The sequence below is a fragment of the Drosophila ficusphila genome, unplaced genomic scaffold (assembly GCF_018152265.1).
Source record: "Drosophila ficusphila isolate 14025-0441.05 unplaced genomic scaffold, ASM1815226v1 contig_197, whole genome shotgun sequence".
In the NCBI taxonomy this organism is placed as follows: Eukaryota; Metazoa; Arthropoda; class Insecta; order Diptera; family Drosophilidae; genus Drosophila; species Drosophila ficusphila.
Window position 1 is genome coordinate 8,400,255 of NW_025064091.1, and position 21,176 is coordinate 8,421,430.

The 21,176-nt window shown below is 37.4% G+C and overlaps 1 protein-coding gene across 1 annotated transcript; it reads left to right on the plus strand.

The window, feature by feature from the left end:
- The first annotated feature begins 328 nt into the window (after positions 1-328).
- Positions 329-5,319, plus strand: LOC108097914 (probable cytochrome P450 318a1). Its single transcript, XM_017200450.2, has 7 exons — positions 329-494; positions 1,008-1,199; positions 1,259-1,459; positions 2,500-2,569; positions 2,634-2,952; positions 4,202-4,679; positions 4,983-5,319. Exons 1-7 carry the CDS (start codon positions 329-331, stop codon positions 5,159-5,161), a joined length of 1,605 nt encoding a protein of 534 aa, XP_017055939.1. The 3' UTR covers positions 5,162-5,319.
- The last annotated feature ends 15,857 nt before the right edge of the window (positions 5,320-21,176 follow it).

Here is a 21,176-nt window from a genome sequence, read left to right on the forward strand (position 1 = left end):
CACCGACTGAGCAATTAATAAAGCCATTTTGGCAATGGACAGCGGTGCTGCCAATAATTGTATGTCGCACATTTCGGCAGTTGTCCACTGTCCGCCCAACCGAGCGGTTCGTTTCCACATAAACCACTGCCACGTCTATTTTTTTTTCGAGAAATTGGCCACCCAAACGAAAGCGAACGAGCTGCCTACAAAGCACCACATTAGGCCATAGAAGATCGTAAAAAGCTGGAGGAGCGCACTGTGAACTGATATTAAAACTGTGATTGAAACTGTGACTGCAACTGTGACTGTAACTGTGACTCTAACTGTGACTCTAACTGTGACTGAGATGCACCTTAGTGTGGCACTGTGGGCATGTGGCGCCCTTCTGGCGGTGCTCCTCACCTGGCAACAGCGCAAGTGCTGGCGGCTCATCTGGCAACTGAATGGATGGCGCGGCGTGCTGCAGCAGCCCGTCCTCTGGTTTCTACTCTGCATCAATCTGCATCCCAACAGTTGAGTAAACATTCCAAAAATAATAAATTTGCATATACCCCAAACGCTTTAAATCAATCCATTACAAACTTTAGAGCTATTGGAGCAGTAGTTTCGATTTCCGGCTCTAAAGAAAAAAATTTTAATATCTAAAAATATTTTAATATTTAAATATCTTTAAATTTTTAAAATACGAATTAAAAAAACAAGAACTAGTCTGATGTTATAAATAATAACAGCTTTAAAGTATTAATCGCAATTAAATTTTAATTGGTTGAAAAACTGAAAAAGTTATAAACAGATTTGCTTAAAATTTGTATGTGTTTCTTTTTAAAAAGAAAAAAAATCAATTATTAAAACTATGGACTTCATTTTTCCAAAATAATTCTGTTAACAATAAGAAACCTATGGAAATCTATGGCAAATCCATTTTTTCTGTATTTTTAAACTAGATTTGCGACAAATTGTGACATATATTAAATTCGTATTATATATTGTATTATAATTTATATTTTATGTTTATACATGTTTAGGCATTCTGGAGAAGGTTACTCAGTACCGGGTGTACTTTCAGCGTCCTCTGGCCATTCTCGTTGGCACCCGAGTCCTTGTTTACATTGATGATCCTGCCGGCATGGAGTGTGTCCTGAATGCACCAGAGTGTCAGGATAAAACATTTCTGCAAGATGGCTTCTTCGTTCGTCGCGGCTTGCTTCATGCCAGAGGTAATTACTTTCGAATGTACTATATGTGATACCAGAAAGTCAATTAAGTACATTTTCAGGACAGCGGTGGAAATTGCGCAGGAAGCAACTGAACCCCGTCTTCAGTCACAATATCGTGGCCGGTTTCTTCGACGTCTTCAACTCGGTGGGCAATCAGATAATCGAGCAATTCCTACTGCAATCCAATCTCCATGGAGAGGCCGTGAAGTTCACCGATGCCGAGGATTTACTCAGTCGAGCTGTTCTGGAGGTGTCCTGTTGTAAGTGGCTCCTTATTCAGTTTATTTCTATCTTTTCTTAAAGAATATTGCATGTTTATTTACGATTACTTACTCTTTAAGAAAAGAATATATCATTTATGAGACAAAATTACTTTCATTTGTCATAATTTTTTTTAATGTATAATAATTTAATATAATAATTTCTACGTATGTACTTTCGTACTTTTTTACTTTCTTACATTCTTACTTTCTGATCCGATAACAAATGCTTGGCTTTAGGATTTTGTAAATATTGTTCCGCTTGCCTAATTCATAAAATGTCACTAATTTATGGCCGACAAGCAATAAAATTACTAAATTTGATTTTAAGTGATCGATTTACAAACGAGCGTCGCCGTATTGCAGCTGACCCCATCTGTAAAACCCATTGCGGAATAAACAAATAACTGAATGATTGCATTCAGTTCCCTTCGAAAGGCGACACGTTCCCCCCGTTTCCATGCGCCTCACGTATGCGGAACCCCACCGCCCACCACCCACCACCCACCACCCACCATCCAGTATCCACCTTCCAATATCCAATAACTATATGTAGGTATTTAATCACCCCGATCCCCTTGAATCCGCTCAAGGGAAGAAATCAAAATATTGACATTAAATTATGAGTGTTTGGTGGAGTCGATCAAATGCTTGGAGATGAGTAGAGAAAGATAGAGGAAAACAATTCAAAACAATTCAATGTGCAAAGCTAATGGCTTTTTACGCACTCTGAATGGCTATATATTATTAATATATTGAACTGTTATTAGTACAGATTTTACGCTTATAAACAAAGTATTGTTTTAGGCATAATAAGGTTTGCTTCAAAATTTACCTTCATTTAAAAAAAATTGTATGATTTAATATTATGTAAAATGTACTTGTTTATCATAAAATAACAAAGGTAAATAACAAAAAGTAAGTCTACCAATATTTAATTATACAAGATAGGCTTGTAATTTTTTTGTAGAACTTGTAAACTAATTTATTTATATTTTTTATTAGTTTCAAATGCATTATATTATTTTAACTTCTTACAGTGACTATCATGGGCACACCAACCAATTTCACGCAGATTGACGATGCTCACATTGCCCACAGTTACAAGAGGTGAGTAGTGATGGCTCCTCCTTACTGTTTCCCATCTAGAAGGACTCAATCCTTTCGATTCAAGACTGCTGGAGATCTCAGCCGTGCGGGTGGTGAAGCCATGGCTGCAAATCCGCTTGCTGCACCTCCTTTTGGCCCCGGAACTTTACAAGGAGTCCGAGAAGTGCTACAAATTGCTGGCCGACTTTGTGGGCGAAATCGTGAGGAGCAAGCATCGCAATTGGCGACTGAGGGACGCCGTCGGCGGGGAGAATCCTGGCGAGGATCCGTCCTCCTCCGGCTGGCAGCGTCGCATTTTCATCGAGCAGATCTTCCATCTGGCCGCCAACGGTGAGATGACCCTCGAGGATATTATGGACGAGGCTCAGTCGATGGTTCTTGTGGTGAGTTTTGAATGATTCGGGTATATACTTTCATTTATTGAGACCATTTACTTGGTTAAATATTAATGCAATATTAAGTTAAATGTTTTTCGCGTACCTTTCTTAGTTCATAAGATATATTTGAACTATTTAAAAAATACTGTGTAATATTCTTTTTGATTATAAATCAATAATAATTTATGGCAATATTAAGTTAACTGTTCTTGGCCTACCTTCCTAAGTTAATAAGATAACTTTTCCGATTAAAAATCAATTAATTTTGGAGCAAATACAAAAGCTGAAATATTTTAACATTTTAATATCACTTTTTAAATAACAAAAAGTAAATATAACTCATTTATATTAAATTTAGCAATATATAGTCGGCTAAAAAATAAAAATATTTCTATCTTTTTTACCAGCATCTAACTTATATTAACCCTTTCATGCCCACTGTTGCCTACAGGCAACATTGACTTTTTGAAGTTTAAATCGGTTACGATTCAAAATTTTTGTGGATTTTTTTTTATAGGCCATTCCCCTTATTAATGTTCTTTAATTTTTGGTAATTTTGGCAAATGCAGCTGCAGCGTGTGCTGAGTTATCACTTATGATTCGAAGCGACCACAGCTGCCGAAAAATTTTACCAAAAAGTGTCCGTGCAAATAGTGCGATTAACTAAAATTAGTGACAAATACTAATAAAATAAGTACGTACATATCTTTAAAACAGGTAAGACTATGATAAAAGTATAAAATTGGGCTTGAAAATTGTTTTATAAAGAGTGTGGATTTTTTCAAAGGCCTAAAGGCAACATTGCAGTAAGGACATACCAAAGGACTTAGAGTATCGAAAATCGATATGAACGTTACTTGGGGTTCCTATTAATCATTTATGGCGTTAAATATTTTCTATGTGTCCCCAGATTAATTTGGGCATGAAAGGGTTAAAAGGCTATATATTTTTCTGTTTTGAATTGTAGTTATGTCTCGATGAAATTTTCCTATTGCTATTATTTTAATTGGATAATGTGTATAATGTTGGTACCTGATCAAAAGTGGTATATCGATTACAAAAGCTGGTACTTAATAAAAAAATATTTTGTTAAATGGTTAAAGAATACACAATTAATTGAACGAAATACGAAAAGTATATTTATATAATCTTATTTTTGTTGTTGTATGTTCTATTTGCGATGTGTATAATTATGCTGTTTATATTTTGTATATTTCCGGCTTAAATTGATGTGGTTATTCCCCATTGATTTCAGTCCTTCGAGACGGTGTCGAACAGCATAATGCTGGCCCTGCTGTGCTTGGCGACCAACAAGGGCGACGTGCAGCGGAGATTGCTGGCGGAGATCAGGGCCGTGGTTCCGGACAGCGGAAACGTGGGATTGGAGCAACTGCAGCAGCTGCGATATCTGGACGCCTTTGTCAGTGAATCGCTGCGACTCTTGGCCACGGTGCCGATGAATCTGCGTCACGTGAGCCGTGACTTTCAGCTGGCTGGAAGGGAGGCCATTGTTCCGCAGAACAGCATCGTCGTTTTGGACACATTTAATATGCAACGCGACGAACGATGGTGGGGCGCCACCGCCAAGCAGTTCGATCCGCAGCGTTTCCTTGACCAGGAGGATCAGTCCCAGGGGCAGGATAAAACAGGACCTGGGGAAGCAAGGAGGCAGCGCGACCGAAGGCACTCCTACAGCTTCCTGCCCTTCTCAAATGGACTGCGCTCTTGTATCGGTGAGTAAATGAAGAGCCCTTTCAAATTCTGATTTATTTTTACTCGAGTTTATAATACATCAATCGGAAAATAGAAAATATTATTTAACGAAAATTATTAACATTTAATTTAATTTAATAAGTTAATTCAAATGATTAAATTATTTTGACAAGAATATATCTTAATTATTTGTAATATTTTTATTGCGTATTCATTAACTGTCCCCAATTAAATGTCGTTTCAGAGGAAGTTAAAAATGAAGAAGATTTTTTTACTTTTAATTCTTTTTTAAATTATTAACTTTTTGACCCTTGATCATTTAGGTCGACGATATGGGCTATTCATCATGAAGGTGTTCTTAGTTAAGCTGCTCTTGAACTTTGACTTCCAGAGCGATTTTGAGCTGGAGAAACTGCAGTTGGTGGAGAACATATCGCTGAAATTCAAGAACGCCGACGACATCTTGCTGGCCATCCAGCCACACAAGAAGTTCAAGGAATAGAATCCCATTCTTGAATATATTATAATCAATTTTTTTTCTTATACTTACCAATTTACAATAGTAATATGTAAATAATTGTTACACGAGTGCTATTTTTCATGGATTTTACGCAGTCTCAATAAAATGTCCTTATTGTAAGGAAATATCCTTTCAACGTATTCCCAACTATTTGAATTTTCAGGAGAAAACCAATAGAGAAAGTTACCCCAAAGCTTAACCATGTTTCTCAACCATTTGAACCTGAGCTCCAGATGGCGTCTCGAACGCTTTCTATCATAAAATGTTTTAAGCCTAATTTCAAATTGTTTTTATTATAGTATTTCTGTTTTATTTTATATACTTTTTATAATAATCATCTTTAACAAAAAAATGCTTAAAATTGTATTAAATCGATTGTTTAAAGAAGAAACATAGAAGTACTTTGAAGTACATTTACAGAACTATTTAAATACAAACAAAAAGTCTTCTTTAGAAGGACATTTGAAATTGTTAAACAAACTAGTTTTAAATTGTATGTAGAGAGAGAACAATTATATCTTAGGAATGTGTTCATATATTCTTTATATTTAATACAATTCTTTAGAATTTAATACCTAATATTAGATTATTAACTTGACATGATGAATAGTAAAATCATAATAGGTTTCTGATTCAATTCGTGATTTGTTTTTTCAGTTCCGTAGTTTTATCTAAACAAATTAAATTTTTTACGTTTTTTTGGTGATCGACAGTATCAAGAATCTTAAATAATGATTTTTAGGTATATTTCGCGTATACATATGAATTTATTTTTATAACTAAACCGATATGAGCATGCATTCTGCCAAGTTCAAGAAGCGCATTAAAATAATGTTCATATTTATTTGTGCGGTTCAATAAGTTTTCCAAGGAGATCAAAGGCCTGCGTTGAATCCTGAAGGGGAACTTGGACTGGGAAAAACTCGAGATGGGGGCATTGAGGAAAAACTGGGAGCTGCATCTGTCACGGGATGCGACAAATGTCGAGCGATTGCCGAGCACGCGACGGCTAATGTGGCAGGACATGGAGCCAGGACTCAACTCGCAGCAAGGACACTGCCGTATGATAATATGCCACAACTGTCAGCAATATTTCCGCTCTTCCTTCGCCTTTCCACCAACTTTCCACCGAGTTTTCAGCCAGATTTGCCCACCAATGCCACCTTGCCTTGCAGTTGCCATTTCACCATTTCCCTATTTTCCCCATTTTCCCACTTTCCTCCCCAATTTTCCCCACTTTACCACTTCCAAGCTGCAAGTTCCAAGTCCCGGGCACATATCATTGTCAGCTCGAGTCCTGTTGACTTGTCTGAAGAGTCCAAAGAGCGTCCAAAATGTTGGCATCGCCTTAGCAGCTAAACGACAACAGCAGCAACATCAGCAACATCAGCGGCAGTCAGCCAAGTGGCATCATTATAACTTGCCCCACGGTACACTGCGCAAAATATGTGTACCCCTTCGTACCCCTTGTGCGATCGGGGGAGGCATGAAAGCCTCCGAACGCGGAGAGCATCTTGTTATTTCCCAAATCATTCGCACATTTCGTCAAGTGGTTGTAAGTGTTCTGTATCCTTCTCTGAAAGTCAGGGTGTATAGAACTGAATATGTCTGAAAAATTCTATTATAGGTTACTTATAACTTAAAACTTGTAAGCTACTCTATTTATCTTCAGCAAGTCTTTTTATTATAAGTTGTAAAATCTTACAGAAGGTTTTCTCATTTTTATCAACAAGTGTTTCCAAATTAAGTTTGAATAAAATTGCTAGTCTTTAAAATTCTTTATACTTTACATTTTTTATACAAATTTGTATAGCTTTTTGAAAGGTTTTATAGTTATGATTAAAAAAGGCATTACCGAACATTATGGCTACAAAAATATAGTTATAATCATTGATAACAAACATGCTCGATTTTATATTTTAATGTAATAGTTTCTTAATTTGAAAAAAAAAAAACAATTATGAATCTACATTAAATATAAATTAAAACATTAAATGAAGATTGGTATGAACAAAAACGATTAAATTGCAAAGGAGTAATTATCTTTGCCAAAAAAAATTAATAAAATACTAATCAATCATTCGTTTATCTCGAAATATGTTTAATTATATGTATTTGTTATATGAATTTTTTTTTTTTTAACATTTAGTTAATTTAATCTTGTAACTAAGGGGTAATCGAAAGTTGTTTTATTTTTTAGGTATGAGTGGTTTTTGGCTTGTGATTCCTCTTACCTTTTCGCCAGGCAAATGACGCCGTCAACGCAGTCATTAGGGGAAAGGAGTCGGAAAAGGGTTGCTTAGGGGGAGGGGAGGGGAGGCGTTGAAAAGGGGGAGGGGGTCGAAAGTGGGTGGGGAGGTTTGAATGTCCTTGCAGTTGTTGTTGCCTATCGCTGTTGGCATTAACTTGACACTTTCCCCATTGCCGTGAGTGGAATGCATTCGGTGCCTTCGTGTCCGTCCGTGTCCTTGCCGCTTTCTGCTTGCTGCTTGCTGCCTGCTCCTTTATCCTTGCTCCTTTCGCCAGGATGTGTGCGGAAATTTATAACTGGCAAAGGCACTTGAAACACATTCGCATGGAAATTGCCGCCCCCGCGCTCACATGTTTGCTTTGATTGATGTGCCGGCACGAAATCGCCACGGATAAAATATGGTAGCCCCGGTCTAAAACGGAGTCTTAATTATTTGCCGAAGCATCCGGAAGTGCTCGTAATTCCAACTGTCTGAAGCGGTCAGGGGAGCACAAGAGTTATGTCCAAAAGCCCAATGGCTTTTCCCCGCAGCCAGCGAAATAAACTGCAACGAATTAGGACCCACAACTGAGAAATCATTTTCAAAGAATTTCAGAATTTTCTGTGCACACAATACGAGGTTTGAATTGTATTCTTTCATTTCACCATAAGTTTCATAGATACTCAACTAGTTTCTTAATTAAAGCTATACCTATGGATTCACATTAAAACATATTTTAAAATTTCAAGTGATTTTGGATTAAAAATCCTGTTTTTAAATACACTAACAGTAGTAACTATATAACAGTAATTATCACTAAATCATTTTTAAATTCACAGTATTTGTATTAAGTAGTAGCATAAGTACTGGTAAAATTAATTTTTCATTAGAACAAAAAAAAAAAGATACCTTCTAAAAATACTAAAGAAAGTTAAAATGGTGTGAAATGTAAGATAGTGTGCTTTTTTATATTGAAAAGATTTATAATTTAATTTTATTTTCGTTTCAAAATGTTCATGGGTGCAAGTGAGAAAATCTTATTGTTTTTAGTATGACGCGCTCAAATGGTTTGAATTGAAAACAACTTGAAATAATTTAAAAGCCATAACAACACATTTTGAGTTTTAAAACGTTATAAGTTCGGATTAATTTCAGTTGTTCCATCTACATAATTAAAACATCAATTTAATATTTGATCGAAAGAGGGGGTTTTTGTAGGCCTATCTTGAATTCAGTTTTATAATTTAGCAAATGGTTTTCCCCAATCAGATCTCTTGATATTTGGCTGGCGGCTCCACTCCAATGGGATGCGGATAAGTTGAGCCAGGGGAGCATGGCACCTAAAATGCAAATCGTGCTGAATTGCATTTTTCCACAAAATGCTTGGAGAGCTACTGAGCCTCAGAGCAGCAAACTGAGAACAGCGAATTGGGAGCTGGGAGCTGGGAAACTGGGAAATTGGGAAACTGGGAACTGACCATGGCCATAACCGGAGTTCCTGGCTCCCGGACTTCGGACTTTGCTGTGCGAGGCGTTGATAAATGTGTGGAAAGTCGCTTTCGGGGATGGGAAAATGTGAAGGGTGGTGAATTGGGGAGGGGGGAGTGGTAAAAAAAAAGAACGGTGGCCAGTGTCACTGCCACTGATGCCGTTAAGTGCGACAGAAATCCACTGAGCCGCATAAAACGAAAGCGTGAAAATGCCAGCGGCCTGCTAATAGAGGAGTCCCCTTGTCCACTTGCACCACCCAGAAGCACCATAGCCACCAGGATGCACAGCAGGACCCACACACCAACACACTCACACACACACACCCACATTCACACACATTCACATGCAGGCCATCAGGAGGCATTCCAGTGTGGCCGGCATTTTTGGATCATTTTTCTTAGTTTTTGTTGGTCCTTCGGTTTCTTCGGTGGCAACGTTGTTGACAATTTGTCGACGTGTCAAAAGAGTCAACGTGAATGTGACAAGTGACGCTGACGAGACAGGCGCCTACCCATCCTCATCCTCATCCTCATCCTCATTCTCACTCCATATCCTCTTTTCACAACCTCATGCCCATTCCTGTTCCCATTCTGGAACCCCATCTCGATCCATTTTTCGTAGCAACTCCAGGTCATTTGCCTGTTTCCGCTCCTTTTTCGACAGTCCAATTGCTGGCCTGCTCTGTCTTCAAGTTTTTACACAGCCAAATTGTCTACAAGTCAGATAATCCTTATAGATTAACCTCCTAAGTGCAGCCAAAGAAACACTAAACTCACAAATAAATCAATTATGTATCTTGAGAGTTAATATATCATTTTAACAATGTAACTGCTACTTTTTAATATACAGAGTTTTTATAAAGTTCGACGTGATTTCTATTACTATTCATTATAAATGTTATTAACAGAAAAAAGATTTCTAAAATATATAAAATAAGAAACGATTTTACTGTTTTGATTGTTATCCAATTAACATTATTAAATCACAACTAGTATTTTATTTCTTTTGTTTTTTATTTTCAACGTTTTTTTTTATTTTATAATGTTAGAAAAATGAACTAACAGTACTAAGTAATCAAACATATTATTAAAAAACGAAAATAAAATTCAATAAAGAAAGGAAAACCCTGTTATTAATTTGAAATATATCTTTATAAACTAAAACGTTTTACAACCTTTAAGGAGACTTTTTTTTAGAAATAGGAAACTTTTTTTTAACAAGTATATTATCGTCTGCAGAAAGCATTGGCAAAAGGTATAAACATTTTATAAACCTTCAGAAGATATTTTTGAATAGCCCTACTTTTTCCAATTCGAAGTGTCCCTATGCAATGTCTCCGAAAATGAATTTTCGCTGGATTCCAGGGGTTCAGAGGGTTGTGGGCGAATACCGAACAGCGAGCATCGTGGACATTTGGACATAAACGGCATAATTGATATATATACGGCTGCGTGTGCGGATAAAGCTCATCAAGTGCTAACAGCGGAGGCCGCGGCCACTGTCCCCTTGTCACTAATTACATGCATGTCAATTTTTCGCTCATCATTGCATCGCCACATTGCGATTGCAGGGCCCTCAGCGCCGCCAGCTGAAAAACCAAACATATTTGGACATTTTGTGGGCGGACGGCGGCCCGCCACACCCACATTCATTCCCAAAGCCCATTCCCAAGCCCATTCCCAATCCCATTCCCGTTACCATTGGCCATTTGACACCCAAGCCAGCTGAAAATCTGACCATCGGACCGCTTCGCGGCACCCTTAACGATGTGCAACGCGGCGTATGCGCAATATTTTACAATATTTTACCCTTTTTCTTTCGAGCTAACGAGAAAAACTCGAACTGCTGGCCGATGTAACCGGGCTTTTAGTTATGAAACTGTTCAACGTGTCGTATGCGCAATATTTCACACTGTTTTTTGTGCACAAATTCAAAGAAATGGGAGTTTAATTAATTAAATTTGATCGGATTTTATTTGAAATTTAAAATACACTAGGGTTATGTGATATAAAATATAGTATACAAAATAATTATTTTAAGCTACTTTTACGAATTCTCTGCTTTAAATTGTGAAAGTGTTCAACGTGTCGTATGCGTAATTTTTGAAAAAGATATTTCATGAAAGGAAAATAGTGAGCGAAGATGTGTAATTTTAGACTTAAACTGTTGACTTTGGAATTTTTGTAGGAAATGAAACTATGAAAATGTTTAGCATGTCGTATGCGCAATATTTTAAATGTTATATAAAACTTTACATAATCATAAAAATGTTTATATATATAACAAATTAAATTTTGAGTAAAAAATCTAATAAAATATTAAGGTAAAATAAAATATCAAACATACATTTCAAGCTAGGGAATTCTTTTTTCTTCTCTCTAAAGTTTAGCACAATCGAACATTGAAAATGATATGATAAACTCAAAATGGTTTGAATTATTAATATAACTACTTAACTGTCTTAAGATAGTGCCTCGGAATTCATTATTTTAAAATCGATGGCAGGGCATTGGACACCTCGACTTGTCATTTTTTTTTCTTCCGTTATTCAATTTTTCATTATTTGCTGACAGCTGTCGGTAAATGGAATTGTTTATTACCTGTCGTCTGCCCCTGTTCATGTCCAAGTCCATGTCCTGCCGTCGGCTCCCACCTGTTCCATCCCACCGCATTTATATACCCCTCCCGATTCCCTTCTCCATCCCAATTTCAGTTCCCATCCCCATCCCCAGCCACTTGGTGATTATCATAACGTTTGGACTAACCCGGCTGGCTGCTCCGTCAACTGGCAGCTAAATGTTGACAGTTTTGGTTGGCACAACAAAACGCAATTGTGGACTAACAACGAGCCCCGTCCTGGCCGATAATGATAACGATAATGATGGATGTGTGTGCGCACAAAATCAGGAGTTAAGGAAAACGGTGGAGCAGCCGGGCCGCAAAAGGGTTAAAGTGCCACTGGGGCAGCGAAAAGTGGAACGTGCAACGTGCGATTACAGGCTTTCAAAAAAAAAAAAAGTTGTAAAACCTAATTTGAATCACATTATCGATGCCTGTTCATTTGGAAAGTTTTCGTGCTAAAATATTCAACGTTCCACTGTCAATTCGATGATAAATTATCAACCGCAATGTTTGTACTTCAGATCTGAATTTACATATCCCACATGGGCAGCAATGCTTTGATAATCGTTCGAAAATGTTTAATTTTATGGTACCTCTTTTGAAAAGTGTTGAGCTGTTCAAGTTGAATTAAATTTATTCAAATTTAAATTTGAAATATTAAAATATTAAATTATTTGTTATATAATCGTATTTGATTAAGGCTTAACTTACGTTTGATATACAAAAATAAAATATAATGTTTAAATTGCATACAGTATTGTGAACGTAGCTTCAAAACGAAAAAAGACCATTTGTGAATGTTTTCAAGTCTTTTTTAATATATTTTAATTTTTTTACTTCACACATTTGTAATTTAAATAGTAAACATAAATAATAACTTAATTTCAAAAGGAGTGTAAAAACTAAAACTAATACATTAAGGAGTTAAAATATTTGTTCTCTATAGGTTAAGATTAACAAATCTTATCATCGTTACAATTTTTTTTTTAATAATCACAGAATTTCCTTTTTTTATGTTGCATCCAAAAATCGATAATTGAAAGGATGTTTTTGTTACCCAGAAAGTGAGATGTTTGCTACCCAAATCAATGCCTTTGGACCTCAAACTTCAAACGAATGCGACGAAACGCCCACTTGACATCCTTTTCCGCAGCTCCACAGCCATTTCCCCCCGAAAAAGGAGTCTAATTGCCAGTGCCAAAGTGCCAAAGAATGGAGAGGGCGCAAGAAAGGAAAGAAAGCCGAACTGGCAGCAGCTGCCTGCAACTGCAACTGCAACAGCAACACCAACAGCAACAGCAACAGCAACAGCAACAGCTACAGCAACAGCAACGGCAGCAACATCTGCAACAGCAACACCAAAGCAGCAGCAATAGCAACATCAGCATCGTGGACTTGCAACATGAGAACCAATTAAAGACATCGTTGGTGTCGGCGATGGCGGCGTTGCTGGCAAACGTCAACGTCGAAAACTAATTAGCATAACAAGCGGCAGCAAAGCGAACCGGGCCCAAACTCCGGTCCAAAACCGAACCGGAGACTCGAACCGGAGACGGAAGCAGCGCTGGTCACCAGGCGAATGATGATGACTACGGCGATGATGAGAGTGCTGGCAGCGGGTGGCTGCCGAGGCCAGGGTTGCTTGTCGACAAGCAATAGAACAGCAGAGTTACCGAAATAATCGTTTCATAAATATCGGTCTTAAAACCATCTAAATATAAAAAGTATCGTTATGATAAAACCAAACAGTATGGAGTCTACAAGAACAAGAACAAACTTTTATCGAAAAAATCGTTAAGTAGCGTTATTAAAACCATCGATATATTAATCGTATCGATATGAGAATATATTGGAGAATAATAATAAATACACACTGTTGTGTCAAAAACAGTTGACAACGAAATATTTTAAGTACATATTCTATTATATATGATTAATAGAAACTTAATTTCTAAGCATTGATCGAAATTATAATTTTAACGATATTTACGTTGTGAGTATTAAATTGAATCGATCTGAAAACATTGAATATGCATATCAGGATTATCGCTTTTAAAATCTACATATATGTAACAAAAACATCTTGACACATTTTAAGCATCCCATCTTTAAAAGGGCAATGTGTGGGCACCCCAAATAGAAATTTCGCCCCTGAAACCACCCACACATGCACATTTACAGGCAAATACAATTACGAGGCGGTCCACCCACTGCACCATGCAACCGCTGGCCACGCCCCCCCGCCGCCTACGCCACCTACGCCTTCTAGCTGGCATTAATAAACTGTCGGCATAAATAAAATGCAACCAAAAAGATGGAGAAAAGTCTTGGCAAATGAGAATGGCCAGTTAGTCGAAGGGAAAAGGGGAGGGGCTTAGGCGGAGAAAGGCGGAATGTCGGGAAAAATCGGAGGTTGGTCAAAGCGTTATGATTTATTTGCTCATTGCACAGGGAAAAAATACAAACAAATTCAATTCCTATAAAAAATAACTGAGGCTTTTAATTTTCACATATGTATTATTATAAAATGTTTTTATGAACCATATAACAAAAAAATAGTTATTGTAGAAGGATTTCTTTGTTCATAAAAACTTTGCTTTTGTGACACTATACTGTTGGTTCGATCGATATGAGATTTGTTTTCGAATAATACACTATAAAAACGAAGGTTTTATTTCTAGTTTTTTAGTTTTATTTGAAATATAAAGAGTTTCTGGATACAGAAGTCCCATTAGTTGTGGATATATTCATTACAATATAATTTCAAAAGAAATCTATAACACCAACTACTTTTTGAAGTGTCCATCGAGAGCAAGGACATTCGATGCTGCTGTTCCTGTTGGCATATCCTTTCGAGCTCCACAGAGCGCAACTAGCAGCGCAATTTTTTGGCTTGACTTGACTTGCTCGGAGTGGACTGGAATGGAGTGGAGTGGAGTGGAGTAGAGTTGAGTTGAGTGGAGTGTGGAGTGCAAGGGAATGAGATGGAAACGGCGGGTGCTGGCCAGGATCTGGGCTGGTTCTGTCCCGGACTTGAGACTTGGCTTCGGAGTTGGCTGCGGCGGCGTCGCATGTTTGTGATGGCGACGAGACAGCCAGCGAGACAAGCTCAAAGGGATTAAATTAAAATGTCCTTTGAGTTGTGTTTTAATTACTTCCTCTCTGGCAATGAAAACAGTCTCAGCCGGCACACCCACACTTCTGGCCATGATTTTGAGTTTGCCAAAAGTTTCCAGGGGGGAAAAGTGGGGCGGCATCAAACATCTGGCTAGCGCAACGATTGTGGGATCAGTGGAATTATTGTGCGGCATATCCGTAATCGCTTTTCAAATAATTACAACGAAATTTCGTTTTATTTAAAGCACTTTTGCAAAATTCGCTGGAATGGATTATTTCAAATCCCTACTTCTAATTTATATTTAAAACCACAGTAATTACAAAAACTGTCAAGAAACGTAAACATAACTCTTACTTTCTGTTATTTAAAATCAATTCTAACAAAAAACTGCTCTTTTTTAGCAAAACAATAAATAATTAACCAATTGAGGCTGTTTAAATTGAAATATATTATTTTTTTTTTATTTGCTATTTCAGTGAAGTGATTGCTGTACAAATATTTATGCAACCTAGAAGCGTAAATGCAATTACAAAAAAGGGATAAAAGTGCAAATAGTGCCTGAAGTCACTTTCCTATTTGAAGAGAATATATACAGCCAAGAGTACATTAAAAAAGTCATTTTAATAACAAAATTAATTTATAAAAGTCATTAAAACAAAACCAAGATCAACGAAATCTCTCAATTTACAGCAAGGGAAAGCGGTAGCTTTAATCTGGTTGGAACATTTAAGGCTTAACACTGGGCAGATGATCACGGAAGTCCTCGCGCAAGGACCCTTAACCCGCACGCAGGCAGAAGCTTAACCCCACAAAGCCCCGCAAAGCTCCGCCGAACACGAAGAGCTCAGTGCTTTAATGGGCACATAGATACATTTACATCTCTGCTGCATTTGCATCCAGTGTTTGTATCTGTATCTGAAGCTGGTTGCTGAGTTTGCGAATGTATCTGTGTGGTGTATCTGTGGAGCTGCGGCTTTATCTCGCCAGCGATGGCTCATTCATTCTTATCAGCGTATGGGGGATTTGTCGCCTTTCAAGACAAAACGACAGACAGACAAATAAATGGCAAATTAATTGCCCGGCCCGCCGTTCGAAGGACCAAGTGGCTCCGAAGGCGGACACTCCGGCCATCGGTTGTTTATTTATTTATTTATGCCGTCCCGGCCTCGAAGTTTGGGCCTTCGATTGGCTACAATTGCCGCTTATCGCCGTCGCGGACAACAAGAACAGGCGATCCGGATCCGAATCCGAATCTGAATCTTAATCCGACTTCGAATCTGGAACTGGGTTTTGGCGGATCCATGGATACGGGGATACGGGTGCCATTGCCATGAATGTCCTAGTCCTTCGTCGAATGTTTTGCATATCATCATCATCATCGGAGTTGGAGTCATCGGGTAGGTGGAATTTGTTACGGGGGCTTTGCATACATTTTCCCTGACTCAGCCAGGACAACATATTTTAGGCTCTCCATCCTTCCATCCTTACATCTCCAGCTCCATCTCCATCTCCATCTCGCTCTGTCCCTGATCCTGTCCCCGTCGCTTCGACTGTCCCGCTCAGCATGGAATTTATTTGAGCAAATTTACGAATTATTGCCAGAGTCCTTGGCGGAGACGGAGTCGCAATTGTACACGAATAAAAAATATTTTAAATATTTTAAACCTATCTGCTTAGAAAAGATTACAGAAGAAAAACAAATTATACACAGATATTTTTTTTTATTTCTAGGTTAATTTTGACCAAAAAATATGCAATGGAAAGCTTTTTTTATAATTTTGGGAAATATACTTTTTAAATCTTTTTTGGTTATTTATATCTTATAAATTATTATATCTTATAAATTATAATTTTTATTGTTTTTCAAGGTTTCAATATCTTGAATACAACATTTTTAAAGTCCAAAAGAATAATCGTGTCTTACAGTACAGTGTCTATTACCTTGTTTTAAATCATTATTTGTAATGTATAGAGACCACTTAAGGTTTTTTAAACTCAAGACCAAAAATCTTTTTTAATAATTTAAAAGAATGTATTTTAAAGTTCCATTACTTTGTGCAGTGTATCTGGAGACGTTGGACATCTATTACGTTGGCCATTTACATTTCACAATTGCCTTGTTGGCATCTTTTTCCCCGTTTGTTATGGCACTGTTCTGCTTTCTCGGACCCCTTCCTCCCCGCTTTCTCCATACATTTCCTCAGCTCTGTTCTTTTATTTTTTAATGGGCTTTTGAGTGGGCGTGGCTCAAGCCGATTTCGCACGCTGTTCGTCGCATATATACATATAGATTTACGTACATATAGATAACCTTATGACTGCTGAGTGGATTTTGGGCCAAATTGACGGCAGACATTACAAGGCATGCATGAATGGCGCCGCTTGAAGATTATTAACTTATGTCTATAATAAAGCGTATTAATAGGTTATCTTGCAAGCGAACATCTAAGGATTTCACTATGGCAATATTGACTGAAAATGTAAATCATTTAAGGAGTGTTTAAGAACCAACAAATGAGTTTGAAAAGTGTTGCTCGTTTTCTTTTTGTTTAAATGTTTATTGTTTAAAATTTATATATTTGTTAAATAAACTAATAAATTTTTTGATCATAATATTTAAAGTGATTATAAGGAGTCAGATAAATTATTTTATTTTTTTTAAATAAGATGTTTAGATAGCTGTAAAACAGATTGAACTGTTTGCTTAGATTAATAATAGTATTCAATAAATAATTTATAGTTGTATATGCAGTTTTAAATCAGGTAAACTGCATGTGTTCACATTACAGAGATAAAGAGAGTAGAAAAGTGCTAAAATGCAGCGATCCTCTCTTTAAGAGAGCTTTTGTAACTGCTTTTCCGGCTCAAATTCTCTTATCCGTCACCGTCAATACTTCGCTTCTTCTTCTTTCGTGTTTTTCGTGAAGCGTCACCTCGCATGGAAATTAACAATTTATTAAAAGGCAACGTATTTATGCAATGAAAAGTGTTACAAATTGTTTATATACTTAGTAAAGAAGTGATTGCATTGTTGTGCTATGAAGTTTGTTAAACATTTAAAGTTTTATTGGTAAATTTCGCAATTAGCGCTCCGCGGGACATGTGAAAAAGTATGTGTGCGCGTCCACCAAGTGAATATGTATGTGCGTATGTACATGTACATATGTATGTGCTTACCTGTGCGCGAAAGTTTCAAGGCCACACATTTTGTGTGTGTTTATGTGATCTTATGCTGGCATTTTGGTGCTTTGATAAATTGCGTTTTTTGCCACTACCTCGAATGCCAAAAAATGCGCTAAATATAATTCAAATGTAAGCTACTCTTTTATAATCACTGGTAAGTCACATACAACATATTTCTTTATATTTATTTATTCTTTATATAAAATATTTAATCAAAAACAATTTTAGGTTAGTAAAATATTATATTGAACATTCTTCTTCATCGTTTACAATATCATCTTGTTTATTTTTTAGTGACTTTGTAAAAAATTATTCGCCCAGGCTTACAAGGTCTTTAACATCTTTCCTAAAATGTTTATTTTTTTAAATTTGAAGTGCGATTTAACATTTTTTACCAGCAAAATTGCACACTTATTCTTAGTTTAAGGCCTTCTGTGAGCTGAAACAAACAAACGAGAAAACTGACCTTAGATTATTATGCATTCGCACTGTGTTTATTGTGTTTATATGAATCCCTTTGCTTACGTAACATCGACTTTTGCCGATTATCTGGCTCAGTTCTCGATTGTAAGCCGATGATAAGCTGCTTGCCCATTTTTCACGGTACAGTAGCTCTCATGTTTGGCCTGATATCCGAGGATAGGCAGGCAATATCTTGCACAACAAGGACCAATCGGCCCGCCTCCCAAATGCGGGGGGCTGAGTGACTCAGTGGGTGTGCGGACATGAAAGATGTAAATCAAATCCAGGAAAAATTGGAACAACAAAAGAGCGAGGAGTCTGCGAGTAGGAGCACCAGGAGCAGGAGTAGGAGCAGAAGATGGAGCTGGAGCTGGAGCAGCAGCAAAGGCAGCCAGGACAATTCAATCGGAAGGGCATGGCATATGACAGGACGAGAGAGTCCTGTAGCGGATTGCGGAGGACAAACTGGGGGCCACCCCCATTGGCAATGCCAAAGTCGAGGACACGTCAAGCAGCCAGCTCACTCGATTGAGGTTCCAGGTGGCAATGGGCTATGTGAACAAGGATTGCGATTGGCATTGCATTGGGATATGGATAGGAAGGGGTAAAGGGATAGAACGAGGGATAGAGATAGGGTAAGCAGGTCCTGCCAGAGACTTCTGCGCTTCCAATGGCTCAGAGTCAGGCCGGAGCACAAACTGCCAATTAACCAAACAAAGAAACCAAAAAACAAGTGCGTCAACTGGCTACGAAACAGCGAATACTCTTGCCAATCGAAGATGTGGCAGTAAGTTTGAGTTACATTAATTTTTTAATACTCGCGGGTTGCTAAAAACTTTCCACAAAGGTACATACAGAGTAATTTATTGCAAAAATTAATTATAAAGAAATTGAAAGGTCAATAATGGCTCGTATCAAATATAAGGGAAAAGTACAGGCAAAACTTTATGGAATGTAGTCGCTCTCTTTTTCCCAATACCAGTGATACAAAGTAGTATAAACATAATCTATATTATTTTTTTTAATGTTTAGTGATTTATGTGTAAGAACATAACTGCTAAACCTAATCAATTAGTTGCTCAAGTGGTAAAACCCTCTTCAAGGGTATTACATAACAAAACACCCGCAGTTCCGACAGCGAGGCATTAGAATAGACCGCCGGTCCAAGTGGACAGGATAAAAAAGAAGGAAGGAAACAAAAACACGGGGCTGGGACTGAGCCTGAATCTGAATCCTGGCCAGGATTCGACTGCGTTGCGTTGCGTCGGTGGAATCAATTAAAAATTCTATGATTTTACACTTGATTGCATGCGTTTTCGGTCGTCCAGGCAACGTGGCCAGGAGTCACTGGAGTGAGTTTGGGGGATCATAGAGGCTGGAGAGGCTGGATTTAACGGGCTTCGGCTTCACGGGGTTGTGGCATGAACCTGAACTTGCTGCACGTCCGGGACGCTGCGTCCAGGGAGCTCATCCGGCATTGACAAACATGCCATGCGCTCAATGACTGCTGCCCAAGGGGCGGGATGGATGGGGTTTAGCCGACCTCTAGGTCCTGCCAAAGGAGCTGCCGTCAAGTGGTCAATTAGGCAAAGGGTTGGATCTCAAACCGTTGAAAAAACGAAACGAAACCCTTAACTGAATAAGCTAATTTTGTAGGCAAGTGTTTATTTGTTTATTTAATTATAATGAGATTCAATCGCTTATTACTACCGTTTATATTGTGTACCCCTTTTGGGGAAATGAATTTGTATTAACAAATTCAAACATTCTATTTATATTGATGGCATATAAATGTTATTTGATATATTCCATTTAAATTACTGGACTTATAATGCCATAAACAATTTCCTCGTTGTTAAAGTCCTTTAAATGTAAATTCCATCCGAGTTTAATTCCAGATAATAAGACTTGTCTTTTTGCTTTCTCTTCAAGGAAGTAATTTCCTTTGATTGGTAAGCTAACCATATCTGAGATAATCTTTCGACGCCGCTTTTCACCGGAAAATCAAAAGATTTCCCAGCATTTCAGATGTGCTAGAGACTTCACCGGATGGCAATTAGCATTTCGGTTTTGGTTTCAGTATTTATTTCAGTTTTGCCGGTGTCCATTTGTTCGGGTGGTTTTTTAATCAAAGATTTTAAGCTGTAATTAAGCAGACCAAAAATTGCATGACATATGTGCGTCTCACTCCACCATGCCACCCCTCTCGCTTGCACCCACCCACGCAAGCACACACACACACACACACACATTGACAATGGACATGTTCAGTTGTGCGCTCGTAATACCCCAAAGAATTTAACACATTTTAGTTCAAATTAAATATTTAATGTAACAACAAATTGATATTTGAATTATTAAAATACAAAATAATGCGACGCCATAAGCACACACACACAAATGCACACTGATCCATACATTGTGAGTAAATGTGTGTGTATGAATATTTTTATCCAAGTACAGTGCGTATCGGGAACAAAAATATATCTTTAAATATGCATTCACTAAAATGCGTTTTAAAATGTTTTGCGTTTGTCAAATACTTTATTGAATGTATGAGGTGGGTAAATTTATTTTTAATTTTATAATTTTCATAATGGTCTAAACACTAGAACTATACTTAATAAATAAATATAAATATCAAAAATAACTTTATTATAGTTACACATTTTTTAAAGGAAAATACAGTGTAAATCTGGTTATTATTCTAAAGATTCTAGTTGATTGTTTTGTTTTGTTGATTTAGATAACTTAAATTAAGTCAAAGCACTTAATGCAGTATAACCCTATTAGATACCTAAGCAAAATTATAGATTTTTGGCTTACCGACAATATTATGCCCAAAATTTACGACTTACACTCGCGTTACGCACTGCACCCCAATATATGA

Excerpts from the sequence above, each read along its gene's own strand:
- LOC108097914 (XM_017200450.2), top strand. The coding sequence starts at position 329 with ATGCACCTTAGTGTGGCACTGTGGGCATGTGGCGCCCTTCTGGCGGTG. Across the intron at positions 2,570-2,633 it reads ATTGCCCACAGTTACAAGAG|ACTGCTGGAGATCTCAGCCG; the intron begins GTGAGTAGTGAT and ends TTTCGATTCAAG. Across the intron at positions 2,953-4,201 it reads CTCAGTCGATGGTTCTTGTG|TCCTTCGAGACGGTGTCGAA; the intron begins GTGAGTTTTGAA and ends CATTGATTTCAG.